Below are 20,943 nucleotides of genomic sequence, written 5' to 3'. Positions count from 1 at the left end.
CTTAGATTCTTTTAGACAATTAAAAACATTTTTTGACAAAAATAAGTTTTATTCAGTATGCCAATCTTGAGGTATTTGTTATAATGGCATGTTTATTAAATGCAAAATTAGAAGTCATCATTAAACTATAAAATAATATTTAATTGATTTTACTCAAATCCCTAAAAAAATTTAATCTAAATGTATCTTCTCAGAAAATTTGGAAGCTGACTTATAAATATCTGGATTGAGCAGATAAGAAAATAGTACTCTTTAAAGATAAATACAAAAGTTGCATATTTTTTCTGAATTAGCATTGTAAATTACCAGCTTCTATTAAACTTTATTATTTGCATTGAAAATCAAGAAGATTACAATTTTTAGTTTTTTACTCTAGAAACACCTTAAAATAACAGGTTCTTTAATAAACAAGGTTCCTCTATCCTTATTCCTTTATCTTTTGATATTCCTTTATTTTTTAAGCACGTGCTTAATGATCAAAAGAAAAATACGTTTACATCGTTTATAAATAAAAATGCTTTAGAAAGATAAAAAGTTTTAAAGGAAGTCTGTTATAAGGGCGTTGTGTCCATCACTTATCGTAAGTTGGTTAATTTTTTCCACATACAAGCATCGCATGTCGCATTGTAGAACAATCTGGTATCTCCGCAATACATGTGATAGGTGTTGCTAGCAACGCAGGAGTAAAAGTAGCTCTCGTTATCTACGTCAGCATAATTACCATCCTTTTGCACGTATTTGCAGAAATCTTTAAAATCTGATAAAAAAAAAAAATTATAATACTTAAATTTGCGAAAAGATTTTAGCTGCAAATTTTTAAATTCGTTTAGCAACATGGTATTGCATTTGAGATTCGAATTTTCGTAGAAATTTAACTCTACATTCAGAAAGTTAAAAAATTTGCCATCCGTTAAGTTTTGTTTTCGTATACAAAATTGAACTTAAAAGAAATATAACTGTAATCATATATAAATATTACTCACAATCGGTTGTTGGAGCGAGGTTTGGTTTTTGTGTAGTTGTACAAACGTTCATCGAGTCTGCAATACAAAAAAAAAAAAAATCTGTTTAAAGCTTTTTCTAAAATATATTTGTTTTTAATATACAAATATTTTTTTACTTACCTAATTTATTGTACTCACAAGATTGGCATTTTTCTGAAAAATAAAGTGGTGGGTGGCACATTCCGCACCGAAAATCAAAGCCGTCAACATTGTCAGATGCAAAACACGTTATAAATGCGCTGGGGTTATATGGACTTCGAAAGGATCCCGCACGAAATCCAGTGAATGTCTTACAAATATCGTACCCAATACCTAAAAATACGTGAAACTGTAACGACGGGATGCTTGTTTTAAAAATATAATATTAACATATTTATCTTACTGATTATTTAATCATTTGTTTTATTATTTGTTTTAAAATTCTCATCAGCTTTCAAATGCACGTTTGAAAGTTAATGAAAATTTTATCTCTAAAAAAAAACGTTTTTTTTTGAAAGCTTGAAATTATTTAACTTGCATTCGTTTGCTTAGCCATTAAGCTTTTTTCTGTTTTTTTAGAAATGAATAAATCACTTACGATTTTTATTTTGAGAAAGTATATCATACTTACAAGCCAAAGTAGCCGGTCTAAAAATATAACTTACATGCCGGTGTGGGAATAGGTGTGCCTGTTGGTTGTGGTTTAGGACAGTTATCGCAGATACCTAGGTGAAGATAGTTTTAAAAAAATCGCTATATCAATGTGTAGTTGCAGTTAAATCTGCTTTTTTTAAATATGACTATTTTATTGTTCAATTTTTAACCATTTTACAGCTTTTAAAACAAAAAGTTTGAAAAAAACCCTTACTGTCGATTGCTGTTGCAGCAAATGCTAAAAGTAACACGCATGTGGTCAACTCCATTGTTAATACCTTTTCTGGTAGTTAGTTTCCACTCATCGGCAGGCAGCTTTCTTTTATACATTTTTGAAATGCTTTTATCTCAGTGTTACATAACTACATACCTGTGTTTCCATTAAATCACAGTAATTAAGAAAAGTCATCCAATATTTGTAGTTGTTTTTTTTGTGAAAAAAAAAAAGTCAATAATTTGTAAGGATACGGATTTGACGTTTACAAATGATTAAGACAGTGCAGTGCGTCACGACTTGTGTATGAGTAAAGTTATTTTTTTAATGCTGGAGTTTAATGTTACTACTTCTGGTGTCCTGAACCAAAATGGCGTTCTTATGAAAGTTCAATTGAAATTACCATTTGGAGAAAATCTATTCTGAAAATAGCCTTTTTCTGTAGAAGATGACATAAACAAAGCTACTTATATGCTTCTTCAAAGTTACTCAGAGAAAAAAAAAAAAAAATTTTTAATATCGGGCCTAAAGAACTGGTCAGCCTCATTTTGAGAAAAATGCGACTTACACTTTTAGCACTGGGGTTCTATGATTCAAAGTATTTTGAAAACAGTTTTATCTGGACTAATCCTCATCAATTAAATTAAAAAAAACAACAAAAAACAATACCACTTGATATCTATTACGCAGATTAAGACACATGGATTTGAAAGTTACCTAATCTATTATTTATATCGGAGAAGGATATTGGTTGAAAAAGGGTTATAGGTAAATGCTTTACTTAACTCTATTTTGAGAAGTTTAATTTGTACCAAAATATTTCAAACTTGAAAAAAATGACACAAAATTAGGAAAATTCATTTGCGTTTTAAATGGTTCATGTGAAAAATGCTCTATTTTACTTGAGAATAAATCTAAATACAAATAAGTTTCATGAATATTAGTCGCAAAAAAAAAAAAAAAAAAAAAAAAAAAACAAACAAACAAACACGCAAACAAACGAACAAACGAGTTTTTTTAGTTTATGCGAAAAATCTAAAGTATGAATCCGTAATCAGGAATGCTAGTGGAACATTAGCTAAATAAGTTAGTTAGGTGCCATGAAATATTTTTGTTGCTAAAAAATCTCTAAGAAATAAGGGAGCGGGGGTGATGAACTTGTAAAAAAAGGTAAGGGAAGAACAAATTTATTTTGATAAACAAAACCCGTTTGCAATGGTAGATTAGGAAGTAGAGCCCACCTTCTTCTTGAAATATTTATGGTTTCAGCTCTGGTTATGAAAATCTGTAAAAATTAAAAATAAAGGAATATGACTTAAATTTATTATATCCTTTGTTTAAATACATTTTTAAATAATGGTTGTCACTTTTGTTGAATAGTTTCTGTGAAAATTACAGTAAATTGTCTTTTCCGAAAAAGAGGTTTGAGAAATATTTTCAAATAAATTTTTGAAAAACATAATAAAATGGTATTATGTAAAACTATAATGTTTTATGTAGACGTGCTATTATGTAAAATGTATTATGTATTATATAAAATGTATTATATATTATGTAAAATGTATTATATATTATGTAAAATGTATTATATATTATGTAAAATGTATTATATATTATGTAAAATGCATTATGTAAAATATATTATGTATTATGTAAAATGTATGGAAATAAATAGCACGTGCTACAAGAATATTACAATAATTGATCCAAGTGACGATAAAATATTTGTAAGAATTTATTTATATCCTGAAACTCATTTGATGAAATTCATTTTCACGGAAGCGAAAAGCTAAACAATTTTACTACATTTTATTGTACTGCAGCAATTCACGAAATATCACTGTGTGATGTATCGTGACTTGTTGCAAAAAACGTGATGTAAGTTGAATTTTTTGACGTGAAAAAAAAAAAAAAAAAAACTTAAATAAGGGGAGCAAACAGATTTTAAAACATTAATTTAAAACTGACAAAATCTTTCTGCTGTAAGAAGTTCTTTTTTTTTTTTTTTTTTTACAATTAAGTATTTTACATCTTTTTTACGTAAAAGTTTCGAATTAGATCGGCCTCATTTGAGATGAAAAAAGTAAAAAATAAGAGTTTACGATTAATTACATCCACTTGGACTATCAACATCATTTACGTAGCCGACACGAGAAGATAGTTGCTGGATTGCGTGTAGCGTTTTTCAAGCTTAATTGATACTACTGAATTTCATGGAATAACATCTGATTTGCATTAAAACAACTGATTTAGATAAAGTTCCAGATAATTTAGAACAAAATAGAAACATTTTATATAAGCTCTGAAGTTTCAGAAAAACAAAATTTCTCGATAACCCAGCATAATCTATACCGAAGATGACATTATTTTATAATTTGGAAGCTCATCTTTTCACTTCCTCCATCATGATGCTATTACATATTTCAAAAGAATTTTTTTAAATTACAAAGAAGCCGTCAGAAGATTTTAAAAATAAATAAAAAATAAAGAATAAAATATAAGTTTTGAAATCCACTTCAAAATAAAAAAAATGCAAATTAATTTTAAAGTATTAACACGTTTAAAGAAAAGGTTCCAAGCACAAAAAGTAGATCGAAAAATCCTAAAATGTCGTCAGAATACTAAAATCTCGAGAATCGGGGTTAATTCCAGAGGAATCACTTAAAAAACGATTAATAACGAAAGCTGTAATAGTTAAGCCACTAAATTAAACTTTACACTTATAAAAAATAAGTCTGCAATTATGCTGGAGAATATGCAAATATTTGGTTGTCTAAAATCTACGTTTGTTGCTAGGGTGCGTAACTATTTTTAAAACATAGACATTTCTTTACTATAATGCGCATGCGCACAATTACTACTAAACAGTGTGATGATTGCATTATATAGGCCTTGCAAGATTACATAGAGGTGATATTTTGAAGAAAATATAAATGGATCCATACACGCACGCACACAGTTGCAAAGATGTGTTTAAGTAAGGAAAAAAGGGGTTGTTTCTATTCCATTCATACTCCTTTCCTTGTAGAACACAAATATTTTCCATCACCTGAAGTTTGTAAAAAATACAACAAAACAAAAATGAGCTTATAAATTAAAAATACAATCCCAAGCAAAAAAACAACGAAGACTGCAGAAAGTTTGTGGGTTTTTTTTTGCGTCGGAAAAGCTAACAGGAAATTAAATGTCTTAATCATTGGTAGAAACCTACAAACTAGTGAAAAGTGATGTAAACCTTTATGACGAATAGTGTTAGGAAGTCGGTTTGTTTAACTATTCTTTGAACAAAAATTTGTTGCTGCTGGAAAAACATGAAAAAAATTTTTCAAGTCGCAAATATTAATATTTTAGCTGAAGAAGTAAGTTTACAAACGAAAACAAAGGTTTGTTCATTTCAAAAATAACTAGGATTTAATCAACAAAATTCTGTTCGCCAGAGTTTACCGCCCCAACGACTTTGTGAAATTTGGAATCGAATGATTTGGGTCGAAGAGAAAAATAATTAAGGATCATTTTTAAAGAGTTTGAAAGTTAGGTAACTGTTAAAGAGTGAAGAGTGAAAAGTGATGAGATGAGAGATGAGAGTAAAGAGACATAAAAGTCCTCAACACAAAAGTCTTGTTGAAAAGCTCGATTATCTATAATATTAAAATGTGTTGCTGAAAATGTTTCAGAAACTTGAGGAAATGTTAAACGGGTGATGAATGATTCATCATCATTAAACAGCAGAAATGTTATCAACTCCAGTTTTCTTCCGCAACCCTTAGCCACTGCCTTCGCCAAATTTTTTTTCAGCAGAAATTTCAGACTTCTGCCTCACAATTAGCGGTCGCCTCCAAAAAATATTTTGTTGGCAAAATGCTTTGGATGCCTTCGCCAAATGGGAGGCGGAATCCACCGGCAGCAGCCGCAAGAACATATTTAGGAGACAAGAAAACTTGGAGGCCGCCTATGGAGACCACCAAAGTAGGGGGTCTACATAGAGTCATACAAAAAGGGTTTTTTTTGTCGCCACCAGCCAAAAGAAACTTAGACGAAGGGCGAAACATTTATATAAAAAATGTAATTTCAACATTTTTTTAACATTAGCTTGCAATATTTAAAAAAATGAAATAGATGCAAATATTTAAAACATCAAAAATTGCGTTTTTTTAATTGCCACATTTTGATTATTTAAAAAAATTATGATCTTATCAGTGTTTTTTATTCTCCAAAAACTATTGCATAAATTAGCATTTTCATATTTACACCAAAAACGTGTTTTTGGGTACAATTAAATTTTTAGATTAAAGTAAGCATCTGCGTCTCGTTATTTTTTTATTCGAGACGAGACGAGACAATGATATCCGGAACGCAATTTTTAAATTCCGAAAGAAAATTTATTGTCCCGGTTTTTAACTTTATTCCGGGACAGTTTATTCGTCAATTTTTTCCGGGACATTTCTCGTCTCGTTATGCTTGTTCCGGTTCATTTCGAGAAAACGATTCCGAGACGCAGACCCTTAGATTAAAGTATGCGTTATTAAAACATGCCCCAAAATAGATTTGTTCGATACAAGTAGCTGATATTAGCTTTACAAAGCGTGATTAAACAAAACATTTTCAAGGTTGACATTTTAACCCGTCATAAAATCTGGTCATAAAACATCACACGTGACTACTTTTTTTTTGCATCAAAAAATTTATTTTTCCAAGAATTGCAGAACTGCAGATAATAACATTAACCTTCCGAAACAAATGTGCAAAGAGTTCTTGCCTTTTTATACACACATACACACACACACACACACACGCACGCACACACGCACACACGCACACACGCACACACGCACACAGATATATATATATATATATATATATATATATATATATATATATATATATATATATATATATATATATATATATATATATATATATATATATATAAAGATTGAATATTTGTAACAGAAAATTTTTTAATTTAGCTCTCTGTGTTTTATAAGTAATCACTTTGCAATAATCTGCATTTTGTAATGTTCGTAAAATGTATTATATATTGATATTGATTGATATGTAAGAATATTTTAATATGATAGAATGCCTAAACAATGTTTTGGCATAAATATACTTAAAAACTTTCTTTCAGGTAACTGATTTTATACAGACCATAAACAAAGTTATCTTTTCTATACCAAATTATTAACAAAATATTTACTATAGTTAAAATATTTTAATTAAACATAGTAATTCAAAAAATGTTTATTTTTTAATAGAATAAAAATGGCTACCGAAAACCAAGATTCTTCTGGAAGTAGTGAAAATGAAAGTTTTAACAAAAGGAAAAAAAGAAAGAGAATCTTAATAAAATCAAGTGAAGAAGAAGAGGAATTAAGCCAAAAAAACAATATAAATCAGATTGAATCAGATAGCTGCAGTGATATAAGTAAAAAATTTTACTTAACAAGAAATAAGAAAAAAAAAAAAAAAAAGATTGTTTACTCTGATAGTTCAAGTGATGAAATAAAAAATCATGATTGCTTTTCATCTAAAGATTCTTTAGGAAACAATATAAACATTCAAAATCAGAAAGCACTTAAAACTTCTGTCAATTCTAGCAATGACAATGATAATGACAGTAATCCATCATCTTGTTCTATCAGCTGTGATGATAATTCTTCTGGTAAATCTTTTGATGAATTTAATATAAATAATGGTAGTTATTATGAAGAAAAAAAAAGAAGATCAAGTCGTTTGATTTCCAAATCCCCAATACAAACTCCATCTCCTAAACAAACTTATAAAAATAGATCAAAAAAAACTCAGCAAGAGAGAAAAAACTTAAAACAAAAAAGCATTGTTACCCCTTTTATTTATGAGTAAGGAAATATTTCTATTTTTCTTAATAATATATTACATTAATGCATGCACACTATAAGTATTTCAGAACCAGCATTATAGTAAGATGAATAACTTAGTTTGATAACATCAAAACCACACAAAACACTTTGTTAAAAAACAAAAAACATTCATAACAGAAAAATGAATGCTAGAAAAAAAGTTTTAACAATAATTTCATGTAAAGTTATAAGTTGTGCTCAAATGTTTTTAATGCAGTACTTAGTATATTGTTAAAGATTTTAGATTATTAAAATAAATTCACCGTTAAACTTTATGAAAAGTACAATTTGTTTGTAGGAGAAATTCTTACAGAACAGATTCAAGATCTCTAGTTGAAAATGAAGGCTTGAGTGGTGAGGATGACAATAGTTTTATTGCTTCTAGTAGTGAAGAAGACTATGAATTAAAAAACACAAAAAAAAAAAAGTTAACTAGAAAAAGAAAAAAGGATTCAGTAGATGTTAATGAAGTCTCCCCAATAACAACAAAAAATCTTCGCACAAGAGAAAAGCAGCCAGATGCTAGCCTTGAGAAGTTGAAAACTTTTCGTTCTATCAAGAACCTTCCATTTGACAAACGGGCTCTTATAAAAGATAGACTCAATTCAGACTCAGACACAAGTATCGGTTCAGATGTTCTTTGTAGTAATTCTGATGAAGACTTTATTAATGACTCTTTAAATGATTCTGATTCTGGATTAAAAAGAGTTGTTAAATCCTCCTCTTCTAGTGGTAGTGACCATGAAAAAGAGTCATTATTGACCAAAGAAGAGAAATCTTTTTTTGACAATGTGTTTAATAACAATTTTTCTTTAATTGAAGAGGTTCTCAGAAAGAAAAACTTTAAAAATTTAATTGATCAAAATGGGCAAACTGCCCTACATATAGCAGCATTTAATGGATTTTCTGAGCTGGTTAGAATTTTGCTAGATTATGGATCGAATCCAGACCTTAAAGATAGTTGTCAGTACTACCCATTGGCTTATGCTGCTCTAAATAAGCAACTCAGTTGCTTTAAATTATTGCTACCTGTTACAAAATCTAGTCTAGATCATAATGTTGTACACCTCCTATCTAGAAAATGTTTGGTTGATCGAGATTTTTTAAATGAATTTGAAAGGTGTCTCTTTTTTTTAAAAGAATATGATTCAGGTACATTTTATAGATATTTATGTGAAACTGATAATCAAGGGTATACTCCAGTTATGGTTGCAATTACTAATGATTTACCTGAGGTAACATAAGCTTAGCAAGCTTTTTGTTTTTTATTGGTATTTTTAATATTTTTTTTTTCATTATTGTGATGATGACAAAAATGATAATGGCAATAAAGGCAACAATGACAATGATGGTGATGATACAGTCAGTCTAATTTTTCTTTATAGATAGTGAAAATACTTCTTAGGCTTATGTTTGATGATGGCTTATGTCAAAGGCATTGTTTTGATTTTCGAACTGAAGAAGGAGGAACGTTATTACATTTTTCTAGTCAGTTTTCTTGTAACTGTCTGGAAGAAGTTTTGTCTTATCTTCAGGTCTACATTGATAAAGTTGATTTCAATGGTATGTCAATTTTAATAGTACTCAGGTTATTCATTAAAAAGAAATTTTTGAAGTGCCTCTTCTATTTGAAAAATTTAATTAGTCATAAATTCTGTTAGCATTAAACATTTAAGTTTACTTTACTTTTTTTTTATTCAATATTTAAATTGTACACAAGATACTTTCTTATTTTAATCTATTTCTTGTAATAGAATTTTAAATGTAATAAAAATCATTAAGATTTGTTATATAATAAATTTAATAAATAAATGTAATAAAAAATTTTTATGTTGTTTTTTAGAACCTTTGAAATATTTTTTTGATTTTCATTGATGCATTTTGTGTTTTACTGCAAAAGTTCATTATCATTTTTCATGTTAACTTCATGTTAAAAGGTTTTACTGCATTGATGTACGCTTGTGAAGTAGGAAGTGCTGAGAGTGTGAGACTTCTTTTGCAATCTTTTGCTTCTGTTAATGAAAAGGTTATTTGATTTTAATCTGAAATTGAGTTATTGTTTTTTTGTTTTGTTTTGTTTTTCAAAGATTTGTTAGAAGATTAACTTTCTAAAATTGTTAAAAATAAAGCAAAGTTGTTTTTTTTTTAACTTTTCATCTTTAAAATTTTAACAAAAAACAGGGGAGACAAATTTCAGCTCATAGTAGTGTCAATTTTTTTTGACTAAAGTAAAAAATGTTTTAAAAAATAGCAAGTGTCTTTAAATACAAATTTTTTAATGTTTTACTTTAAACAATGTTTAAATTAAAGAATTAAAAATTTTTTTTTTGCTTTTTAATGTTTTAATTTAAACAATATACAACAAATAATGAGTAACAACGATATTCATGTTCTGAAAACCAGGTTGTACAAAATAACACAATGAAGGAAAACCACTAAAATTTATAAAATGGAAAGTATTTAAATATAAACCATTTTCATTTCACTGAGAGTTTGAATGTCTTTTAAAAGTTCTCTTAGTTTACATTCAAAATTTGTTTTTGTCAAATAGATTTACATTTATTAACAAATTTGTAATCAAGACAAAAAATTTTTTAGCTTAAACGTTACTTTAAAAAAAACAGTAAAATGAATATTTAGGGAATAATGTTTACATTTTTAAAAATTTTTTTATAAGTTTTTGGGTGTTTATTTTAAGCCTAATTATTTAAATAAATTTAGGACAAAACAGGGGTTACTGCTCTACATCTAGCTAGTGCTAGTGGAGCAATTGATTCAGTAAAGTTGCTTCTTGATTTTGGGCATAAAGTAGATTGCTTGGATGAATATGGTTGGCCACCATTACTCTATGCAAATTTCCAAAGTGATGAAAGTTTGGTGCTGCTTTTGTTATCCAAAAATCCTAAGCAAATCTTTTGTCTTGGCCACTTACTCTCAGATAATGACAGTGAAATAAGAGACAAGACTGTTAAAGTAAGTTTGGTCATAAGTAAAGTTTTATGCTGGTTTTTAATTCTGACTTCTTGTAACTATTTCTATAAGTTATTTAGAATTGATTTATACACTTCTTCTTTAAGTATATTATTTTAATTTATCAGGTCATCAAAGATGTCATTTTATCTATGTCGAACACAGACTCATATTATACTCTTTTCAATGACTTTATTGCTTCAAATCTATCTTTGCTTGATGAAAATAATAACTCTGTTTTTGCAAACACATGGAGAACAATTCTGAGTTTTAAAAACAAGTTAAAGTGGATGAAAATGAAGTATGAGTTTACCTTTTTCTTATCAAAGTTGAATTTAAATGATAAATGTTTTAAATCTAATGATAGTATAACCATCTATGCTGTAATCTATAGAAATTAAGCTCTTTTTTGTCAAAAAAAATCTGCAAAGTCTTTGTGACAAACTAAGTGTGTTTTTCATCAAGTTATGAAACCATTTATATATTTTTTTAAGAGAGATATTTATATTTCTTTCATAACTGAGCATCACTTTAATGATAAATAGGTTCTTGATCACTTGTTTATTTTAAAAAATGATTCTAAATAAACATTTACTTTAGGAGAAAAACAAGCTTTTAAAATTTCTCTATAAGAAAATGAGCACCCACCCCCTCTCCTCTCCCCAAACAGGCTGCATGTGGCCCAATCGATAGTTTTCTAGAGCCCTATTGAAGTTTATTTCTGTGCAAGACATGGTACATTATAAGCCCAAGAGCAGTTGGAGCAATGCAACAAATGGTAGTTTAATACAGTTGCTTTAGAAAAAGATTTAAAATTTTGGCAAGTTCTTTCAAAGTAATTATATCTTGAACTGATATTATAAGGGGATAGGTTCTTCATTTGCCAGACATTTAAATTTTGTTTAGTGTAACCTCTGTTTGAAGTTGCCTATATGTGCTGTCTCATTAAAATTGGCCACAGGTATTGATCCACCAGCTACAATTAAAAAATTTTAAAAATGTAGCGCCTACTCATGCACTAATAAATGCAAATGTTATCATTTGCATCAAGACCACCCTAAATTGTATAATTGTTAAAATTCTCAACATCACCTTTGTTATCTTCTATTTCAACATCTTCCTCAGTGCAAAATCTAAATATCAACAGCATTCATCATATTACATATATATTGGTAATATATGCACCAAATGTAATGTAAAACAATACAGAATACAAATTACAGAATTTAATAATTGCACTTGAGCTCCTATTTCACCTTTTAGTAAAATAAGCAACAAGTTTCTTCTAGGTTAAGTAATTATATGTATTAGATGAAATGTTGTTTGCAAACAAGTATTATAAAAGTTACTCACCTTGACTTCATAAAATGCAAACTTTACAATACTTGGCTCAGCTATTGTCATTTTGAATTGTTTGTGAATACTTAAAAGTAGCACTAGTTAAAATACAATTGTTCAGTTCCCACTATTACAAATTAGTTATTAGTCACAAGCAAAATAAGAAATCTTTTCTCAAAATTTTGCTCCATAAAATAGTCTTAAAGTATCAAAAAATATTACAAAGTTACAAAATACCAAGTATAGTTACATAATGTTAAAAAGTCATTTAAGTATTTCAATTTTTAATCATCAAAGAGTGGGATGTTACAAATATTAAAAAACAGCAGTGTAGTATAAATTAGAAACTGTTTGAGTATTTAAAATTCTTTTGTTCATATTTACTTTTCTAAAAAAGAAATAATGACAAAAAAGAATTTTAAATAAGCAATTGAGTGAAGTGGAGAGCACAGCCTAACAAATGATTCTTGATTAAAATATTCTTTATCCAAACAGAAAGTAAGGAAATTATTTTTTTGGTTAGAAGGTTCCACCTTATTGTGTTGTCATTAAAGTTAATTACAAGGTCAAAATTGCCCTAGGGCTTAGCCTCAAAACTTTTAATATTTTTTACTAATTATAAATCACTGATTTATATTTAGCAAAAATAGTAAAATGAAAATAATAAAAAATGCTCGTATTAAACATTCTTGAAATTCTATGTCAATTTATGCATTTAAATCAGTTTTGTGAACAGAACTTTTAATAATTTTATTATTCAACTTTAAATTGATAAATTAACAAAAACCAAAGATTATAAAAATAAATTGATACAAAATCAATCAACTTTTATCCCATTATCAATTACAATAAAAAATCAGTAAACAGGTAAGTGTCTTATTAGAATAAATTTTTATTATTTTTTTCATTTTTCATTCTATATTTTCAATAGAGTAAATTCATATACACAGAGTCTAAGCTTATACAGATATGTGGAAGTTGATCGAAATAATGTTATCAAATCAGCAATGAAGCAACTTCCAGAATACTTTTCTTTTTCTGAAATTGATGTTAGGTTTAAAGGTGAAAAGGGTGAGTCTTTTTTTTATGGTGAAAGGAAATTTGTCTATAAATTGATTTTATTTATGTTGGAGAATGATATTTAGCAACAATCATCAATGCATCTTTTTGCATAATTAATACTAAAAAGATCAGTTATGATTTTAAAAATAGGCAGTTGTCTTGGTCCAAAAAGAGAGTTTGTTGATTCGTTTGTCAAAGAAATTACTTCCCCTGAACTTAATATTCTACGTAAAGGAGATAACAACCAATACATGTATGTGTAATTTTATGTGTGATATGTGTAATTTTATGTTTAATATGTGTAATTCATTGTATATAAATTCTTATAAAGCTAAATTTTTCTTCCATTTAATCAACTTCTATTCACTTTTAGTCCTGTTGGAAACAGTTATTATTTTGACCAATTAAAAGGTAGCTACAAACAAAATGGTGTAAAAACTAATGTCTTTGAATTAACCATTTTAACAAATTTTAAGATGAAAAAATGTTTTAGACTTTTCTTTTTTTTCTTTTTTTTTTTTTTGAAAGCTATTGTTTTGTTTGAGAATATCCTCATTTGACATGAAAAATTTACACATCGAATTTTATTACTTTTAGGATGTGCAAGATTTAGTCAACATCTTAAAAAAAGATTGGAGAAGCTGCATTTTTTTGGCAAATTTACAGCCCAAGTAGTTTTGAGTGAAGACATAAATATGTCTTTGCAAATTGCTAATGCGATGGTGAAGCAAGTACATGACTTTTTTTTTTCTTTTAAGATGTTAGTAGATGCTTTATGATTATGATTATGTGGTTTATGTTCTTATGATTATGTAGTTTAGTGATTATGATTATCTTTTCAATGAGAATAAAGTTGAAAACTTTAAACTTTTTTAAAGTTTTCAGTTTTTAAAAAAGAATTTGAATTATTAGAATTAAAAAGTTTATTTTCGTTTTGGAAATAAAGTCAGTTTTTCATTCTCTAAGTGATATGTATATTTGGAACTCACTGATAAGAAAAGTTTTTGAAGTCAATTTTTATAAAAAATGTAATAAATTTAAGGATGACTTTTTTATTTCTGTTTTTAAAATTTAGATTTGTTATTGAAACATTTCAAATAAAAAAATTTTCTTTAAAAAGGAGCTAAACAGTCATTAAAGCATCACAAAGCTTTTTTTTTTTTTGAAAACTCAAACTGGGTCATTGAAACTTTGACTTTGCTTACAAAACATTTTGATCACTTTGAGCATGCTACTCCATTTAGTTTTTCAATTCTAGCAGAGAAATTTTCCAAATGACTGAATTATTATTATTATTGAGCACAGAAGGCATCAAGAAAACTTTGACAATTTTCCTTACTTTTTTTGTTAAACTCTTGAACAAATTTAGGTCTAAATATTTGCATTACTTCTTTTGGTAATTTTACATTATACATGCTCAAATGGATTGTATGAGTAAGGCAGGCAGATTCTGATGTCTTGATAACAGACTAGCAAATTGAAATGTTTTCATTTGTATTAACAATGAAAATGTTAAATTTGTTGTTGTTTAGACAATCTAAAAGTAGCAGTTTAATTAATAAGTTAGATAACTTAATAATTCATACGACCAATTAAAAAATTCATACCCAAAAATCTTCTACAAATGGTAAAAAAAAGTTGTATAAATTAAATTGGGAAACGGGATCTCTATTCAGAAATCTAGAGCTGCAGACAGCATATAAGTCTTTTTAGGCTATCCTTACAAAATAAATAACAATAATTAATGATAATAAATAATTATATTGCAGTATATTTCCCTTTCTCTATTATTTTGAAACTAAATGTAGATAAACCAAAAGTTTGACGTTTTTTTGTTTAAATACTGGTTTAAAAAAATTATTATAAAACTGAAAGGGGGTAAAAATTTCTTAAACATTATAAAAAAGAAAATTATTGGTCTCTTTATTATAATCTGTGCAATTTCCGTTAAATGTTTTTAAAACTTGTGAAATATAGTAAAAATGCAAAACCAAAAACTTTCCATTTAAAAAAAAAGTTAAACTAGAGTGTAAATTCATAATCAGAAAAAAAAAAAAATTAATGGACAAACCCTAAAACCATTGACAAACATATTTAACAATTAAAAAAACCATGGAAAAACGTATTTAACAATTAAAAAAACCATGGAAAAAACCAAATCTTTTTTTCATTTTAAGACTGACTTCAGGTTTGAAAGATTTCTAGAAAAAACAGGATTTTGTGTTGTTTGATTCTTGAAATAAACATTTGAATCATTTATTTATAGTTGAATTATTTGTTTGTAGATAGCAGTTAATTGATGAAAGAAAGAGCTGACTGTTTTTTTGTTTGTTTTATTTAATGTAATCCTCATTTTTTAACATACCCTTTTTAATTTATAAAGTTTTAAGTTAATAATTCTTTAAAATTTATTTAGCTTCTGGGAATTCATTCAGAATCTGTTAGTGATTTAAAGACATTTGATAGTAGTTTTTACTCCAGTATAAAAGAAAATAAGTTGGATGATCTGGAATTAAGCTTTATATACTGCTATACAAACTCATGGACAGGAAGTCCTGGAGAGGTGCTGTTAGATGATGATGCAGAAAAGCTAATTACTGATGATAATAAGGTCAAGTTATTTTAATTTTTTTACAATTTACTGTAGTGAATTGTTCTCAATCTAGTGAATTGTTCAGTGTCATTCTGTACAGCAGTGTTGTGCATGGGTATATATACCTTTACCTTATGATAACTAATATTAATGATAACTATTGTTGCTAATGATTGTTGTGACTTAAGAGAAAGCATCATTATAAGTGACCTGAGAGGATGATAATTACGATTATGATTTTATTATTGCATTTTTCAGGAGGATTATTTGAATTGTGTTGCTGAATTTTTGTTTCATACATCTATTGAAACTGAAATCAACATTTTCAAGCAGGGCTTTTGTTCAGTAAGATTATTTTTTATTTCAGGGCTTGGAAGGGTAGGTGCCATATTTTAGCTGTAAAAAAACCTGGAAGTTTTGATCTCCAGGCCATTTTTTTAAATTGATTGTCAATTTCATAAATTGAACTTGCAATATTTTCAATTTTCTTATAAACAAATGTTAATGAATTTTATCAATCAAGGAAATTCTATCATAACGTAAAACTGCATCAAACTTTATAAAAAAATATTTGAAAAAAAATAAGCAGTAACTAATTTCAAACACTTATAAATTTTTTTGTATATATGTTAATATAGATTACATATCTATCTTTTTGTCTTTCATTTGTATAAATAAAGACAAATTTTTTAAAGATCATTGCCTAGGTCTCACTGGAAGATGATCCTTAAACTCTTTTTTTATGGGTAATTGTCTCCGGGTGAAACCAAGGTCTGAGTTTTTTGAGAAGTTTCCTTTCTACTTATTTGAAATTAAGCCATGAGTACCTTTCCCCGAACACCCACTATGCTCTAAAATTTCAGAATAAATACTTTTTGTAGAAATTAAGTTAACTAATTAGCACAAGTTAAATTACAAGTGGCTTTTGAAGTTATTACACTGATCCTTCTCATTATTTTTTATAAAATACAAATTCACTCTTTCGATAATTTATTATTTTATAAACATAGCCAGCATCTGATTGTCTCTAGTAATATGAAAACATTTCTTAGTTGATGCATTAGCAACATTGAGATGGTTGACAAAAAATGTGAAAATGATGTAGGAATCTAGCTGCTACAATTTTTTTGAATTATTTGTGAACACTTAAAAGTAGCACAAGTTAAAATACAATTGTTCAGTTCACAAATTACTTAGTCACAAGCAAAATATTTCTTTTGTAAGGGTCTGACCTTACTGGAAGAAGGAAAATTGTATCTTCACCTCTGATTAAATCAGAAGGATGTAAAAAAACAGCTTTGAACATCTGAAGTTATCAAGGATTTCATGTTTTTTTGCATGAATTATCTACATATTTAAAACTATTGATAAAAATAATCCAAAAATGGTTTCTTTTCTATACTTTTTTTGAAATGGGTTTGAAATTTCTTAAGGCCTTCCAAGCCCTGCTTCTTTTTTAATTCTTTATCATTTATTTGTTTGTTTATTTTTAATTTGTTTGAACAATAGTGATAAAGTTATATTAGTACAATAGAACAGTATATTGTATAATTGTATTAGTATAAAGTTATATTTGCTTACTGTATTGTAGTTGGTCCTGAAAATAAAGTTGAAATTAATTTGGAGTTTATTTTCTTGTTTGTTTCATCTAAAAAAATGCAGTTAAACTAATAACAGATTTCTGATTATATACAGGTTACTCAATGTTATCAAAGTTTTTTTTAATCTTATAAAGAAACCAAAGATTTTTGTCGATGCTTGATCTTGCTTTGAGTTACTTTATTAAGTTGCTATCCACTTTTTCTTAAAGTCTTCTTCATCTGAAGCTAATTTCTTGCTTTTCAATAGGATTCCTTTTATAATTGACTAATAGTAATATAATATCTAATAATCATAATAAATATAATATAGACTAATATTCTCCAGAATAGTATAAATAAATTGGCATTGAATTAGTACCTGAGGAAGTAAATCTTTCAATAGCTCGCTGCTCAGGACAATTTGGAAGATTTGCTTTCTTAGGTACAAAGTCTTATGAGGAACTTATGGTGCATTTTTCAAACCAAAGGAGTAGATTGCTTGACATACAAGAATTTTAAGAGAAAATTTTTAGCTTGAATATACTTGAACTTGTTGTCAACATATCTACATTTTGACAGATAAAAATATTGCTTGCCTGGGAAAGGCCTTTTTGCAATAAAGTTTTTTGTCTTCAATTACGCACAAGTTTTCTTTGCTTAAAAGTTTATATAGCTTTTTTGAACAATGACCTGCATCAATTTCTCCATCAATGGATTGCTTTGGACTCTCATTTTGTGATATGCTTTATATTATTCAGATTTAAGTACTTTTCCAATCAAAGCTTGGCTGCATTTAAATTTTCTTACAACATCTCTTTGTGACTGACATGAATTTGCCTTTTTTAAGTGATTGATTGATTTTTCTTTATATTTATTTTTAAATCCTTTCTTTTTTCCACTTCCTGCTTTTCTCTCTGTAGATTGAATCTCTTTATGTTTTTATATCACCACAAAATAAATCCAACTGAAGATTGAGCTATGTCGGTCAATTTTGAAATGTCAATTTGTGACAATGAAGGATTTTGAAGAAAAATTTCCGAAACTTTTTCTCGATTTAATGTTTGTTTGCTCATTTTAATGCAAAATCACTGATAAACAGTATTTAAACCAATACAATCAAACATCAACACATTAGCTTCCTGCTGTAAAAAAATAGTAGTTTTGAGTAATTAACTATTAAAGCGTGCTAAATTTCATTATGTTCAACCGATATAAGAGTGCTCAATAATATGTATTAATAATTGTAATTTCTTTGTTTTATATGTATATGTGTGTGTGTGTGTGTGTGTGTGTCTATATATATATATATATATATATATATATATATATATATATATATATATATATATATATATATATATATATATAAAATCTTCAGCAACTTCTTACAATTTTCCAGCTCTTCTACAATTTTTTCTTGTGTTTCTTTTTTTTCTTGCTATTGACTCCGAGGAAGAAAAGAGGTTTTAAAATATCTTATGGGTTGATAGGTGATCTCCAAAACTGTTCAAAAGTAGGCCAATCAGATAACTTACAGTTTTTTAAGTAGCTGTAGCCATTGTCGCATATTGTAGTGAACACTTATGGGTCTATAAAAAATCAAAAACATAGAAAATAGAAATTTGAATAGTCAGTTAAATTAATAACAATTTTGATATCATAATTTTGTTATTAATGAATTGAGTTTTGGAAATAAAACAATTGTTGATATGTATAATTGTTGATATGTAATTATTGACATATTGATGTGTGGAAAGATTTTATTTTATATTGTATATTTGATATGTGGAAAGATTTTATTTTGTATTGTGTATAATATTTAGCACATTCCTAATGATGTGATAAGTATCTTCAATGTGGAAGAATTTTCTTTGTTGTTAAATGGAGTGACCGAGATTGATGTAAGAGACTGGAGGAAACATACTTTGGTAGGAAGATTTTTAAGTGAAGTGTTTTTGTTATTGTTTAATTCGCTTTTCCAGTTTAAATTTTGATAGTCCTAAAGAAATCTACAAACAAAATACTGTTTGATACGATATTGTAGTTCAGTTTACTAAATAAAATGTACAAAATTTTAAAAAAGAATGCTTCCAGATCAGTTCATACATTTTGGTCTTTTAAGAAAGTGTAATCTTTAGCTGTTTTTTAGTATCAAGGTTTTGATGATAATTCACCGGTAATAACATGGTTTTGGAAAACAGTGGAAAGTCTAGTAGAAGAAGAAAAAGCTTTGTTATTAAAGTTTTGTACTGGATCGCCTTGCGTTCCTATCGGTGGATTTTCTAACTTAAAGGTATAAGACCATACATTTTTTTAAACTGTTTTTCCCAATGATATATTAAAAATAACTAGATGTCTAACTTCCGCGTATTTTTTTAAGCAAAAATCGGCCATTATGGGGGGCAAATTTAACAAATCATAAGCTTCGTATTTGTTTTATTTTGATAAATAGCGTGAAGATTTTGCCCCCCATAATGGCCGATTTTTGCTTCACTTTTTCTTATGCCGATTTACGGCAGTTAGACATCTAGTTATTCTTAACATATCATTGGTTTTTCCCGTGGATAAAACATGTTGATGGATTTTTGAGGTTATGTTACAGGATAACGTAACCATAAAAATGACTACGTTAAAAAAGATTACGTTACAGGATAACGTAACCTTAAAAATGACTACGTTAAAAAAGATTTCGTTACAGGATAACGTAACCTTAAAAACGATTACGTCAAAAAAGATTACGTTACAGGATAACGTAACCTTAAAAATGATTACGTTAAAAAAGATTACGTTACAGGATAACGTAACTTTAAAAATGACTACGTTAAAAAAGATTACGTTACAGGATAACGTAACCTTAAAAACGACTAAGTTAAAAAAGATTTCGTTACAGGATAACGTAACCTTAAAAATGATTACGTCAAAAAAGATTACGTAACAGGATAACGTAACCTTAAAAATGATTACGTCAAAAAAGATAACATTACAGGATAACATAACCTTAAAAATGCTTTAAAGAATTCTTAATTGTGTAACATCTGAATAAAAGAAATCTTAATTATTCAATATTAGAATATAATAAGAGAAATATGATGAAAAAAACTGAGAATTTTTTTGCGACGAACATTTTTTTTTTTGAAAGCAGTTTACTTGATTTTCCTTTTGTTGTTGTTGTTGTTGATATTCTGTTCACTATTGTAGTTCTCGATAATAAAAGTTGTTCAATGATTGAATTTCAGTAAAAAATTGCACAATCATTGTTTGACAAATGACAACAAAATAAATGGTTATGTTATAGGGTCTTGGTGGAACAGGTTTGTTTAACATTTGTAAACACAGCGGTATCGATAGAGTAAGTTTTCTGTTTGTTTGTTTTTTTGTTTGTTTGTTTGTTTTTTTAGCAATGAATTGATTTATTTCATTTCTTTTCTTTCAAAATTTAGCTACCAGAAGCTGGGACTTGCTTTAACACTTTACGGTTGCCTAGTTACTCTAACGAGAAGCTTCTTCGAAAGTTTCTTCTGATAGCAATACGTCACGGAAGTACAGGATTTGAATTCGCCTGAGTCCTCCCTTGCTGCTGAGTTGTTTATTGTTTAGTTGTTTACAAAAATAGTATCATCTTTGTGAAATGAACAGTTTTTCAAAAAAAATAGTTACCGTTAACTAATTT

General features: G+C 27.6%; 2 protein-coding genes across 4 annotated transcripts; one reads left to right on the top strand and one right to left on the bottom strand.

Annotated features, from left to right (window-relative positions):
• Positions 1–276: 276 nt before the first annotated feature.
• On the bottom strand, positions 277–1,984 carry LOC145182525 (uncharacterized). Its single transcript, XM_090086418.1, has 5 exons — positions 1,852–1,984; positions 1,649–1,708; positions 1,125–1,316; positions 984–1,040; positions 277–757 (listed from the first exon to the last, which is right to left on the bottom strand). The coding sequence occupies exons 1-5, from the start codon at positions 1,904–1,906 to the stop codon at positions 576–578; spliced, it is 546 nt and encodes a 181-aa protein (XP_089942544.1). The 5' UTR covers positions 1,907–1,984; the 3' UTR covers positions 277–575.
• A 1,698-nt stretch (positions 1,985–3,682) lies between these two features.
• Positions 3,683–20,943, top strand: LOC145182502 (uncharacterized). Of its 3 annotated transcripts, none has more exons than XM_090085036.1 (17): positions 3,683–3,729; positions 7,107–7,709; positions 8,029–8,965; positions 9,116–9,293; positions 9,668–9,756; positions 10,452–10,703; positions 10,829–11,001; positions 12,970–13,109; positions 13,251–13,353; positions 13,474–13,511; positions 13,698–13,831; positions 15,517–15,711; positions 15,952–16,038; positions 19,097–19,201; positions 19,423–19,566; positions 20,569–20,622; positions 20,714–20,943. In XM_090085036.1, the coding sequence occupies exons 2-17, from the start codon at positions 7,114–7,116 to the stop codon at positions 20,834–20,836; spliced, it is 3,348 nt and encodes a 1,115-aa protein (XP_089941162.1). In that variant the 5' UTR covers positions 3,683–3,729; positions 7,107–7,113; the 3' UTR covers positions 20,837–20,943. The 3 variants fall into 3 exon arrangements, with proteins under 3 accessions (XP_089941162.1, XP_089941163.1, XP_089941161.1); XM_090085035.1 differs by lacking the exon at positions 3,683–3,729 and adding an exon at positions 6,825–6,979; XM_090085037.1 differs by lacking the exon at positions 7,107–7,709 and having other exon boundaries at positions 3,699–3,729.

This window comes from Hydra viridissima, unplaced genomic scaffold, assembly GCF_058129835.1.
Source record: "Hydra viridissima isolate aposymbiotic clone 2 unplaced genomic scaffold, HvirCarnegie_v1 scaffold_4, whole genome shotgun sequence".
Classification (NCBI taxonomy): Eukaryota; Metazoa; Cnidaria; class Hydrozoa; order Anthoathecata; family Hydridae; genus Hydra; species Hydra viridissima.
The sequence above is the reverse complement of the archived record's forward strand: the minus strand, read 5'-3'. Positions and strand labels throughout refer to the sequence as shown.

Bases quoted from the DNA above. Each gene is read 5' to 3' on its own strand.
- LOC145182502 (XM_090085036.1), top strand. From the start codon at position 7,114: ATGGCTACCGAAAACCAAGATTCTTCTGGAAGTAGTGAAAATGAAAGT. The intron at 7,710-8,028 runs GTAAGGAAATAT...ATTTGTTTGTAG, and splicing joins GTTACCCCTTTTATTTATGA to GAGAAATTCTTACAGAACAG. The intron at 19,202-19,422 runs GTAGGAAGATTT...GCTGTTTTTTAG, and splicing joins ACTGGAGGAAACATACTTTG to TATCAAGGTTTTGATGATAA.
- LOC145182525 (XM_090086418.1), bottom strand. From the start codon at position 1,906: ATGGAGTTGACCACATGCGTGTTACTTTTAGCATTTGCTGCAACAGCA. The intron at 1,317-1,648 runs GTAAGTTATATT...ACGTATTTTTAG, and splicing joins ACCTATTCCCACACCGGCAT to GTATTGGGTACGATATTTGT. The intron at 758-983 runs GTGAGTAATATT...TTTTTTTATCAG, and splicing joins CCTCGCTCCAACAACCGATT to ATTTTAAAGATTTCTGCAAA.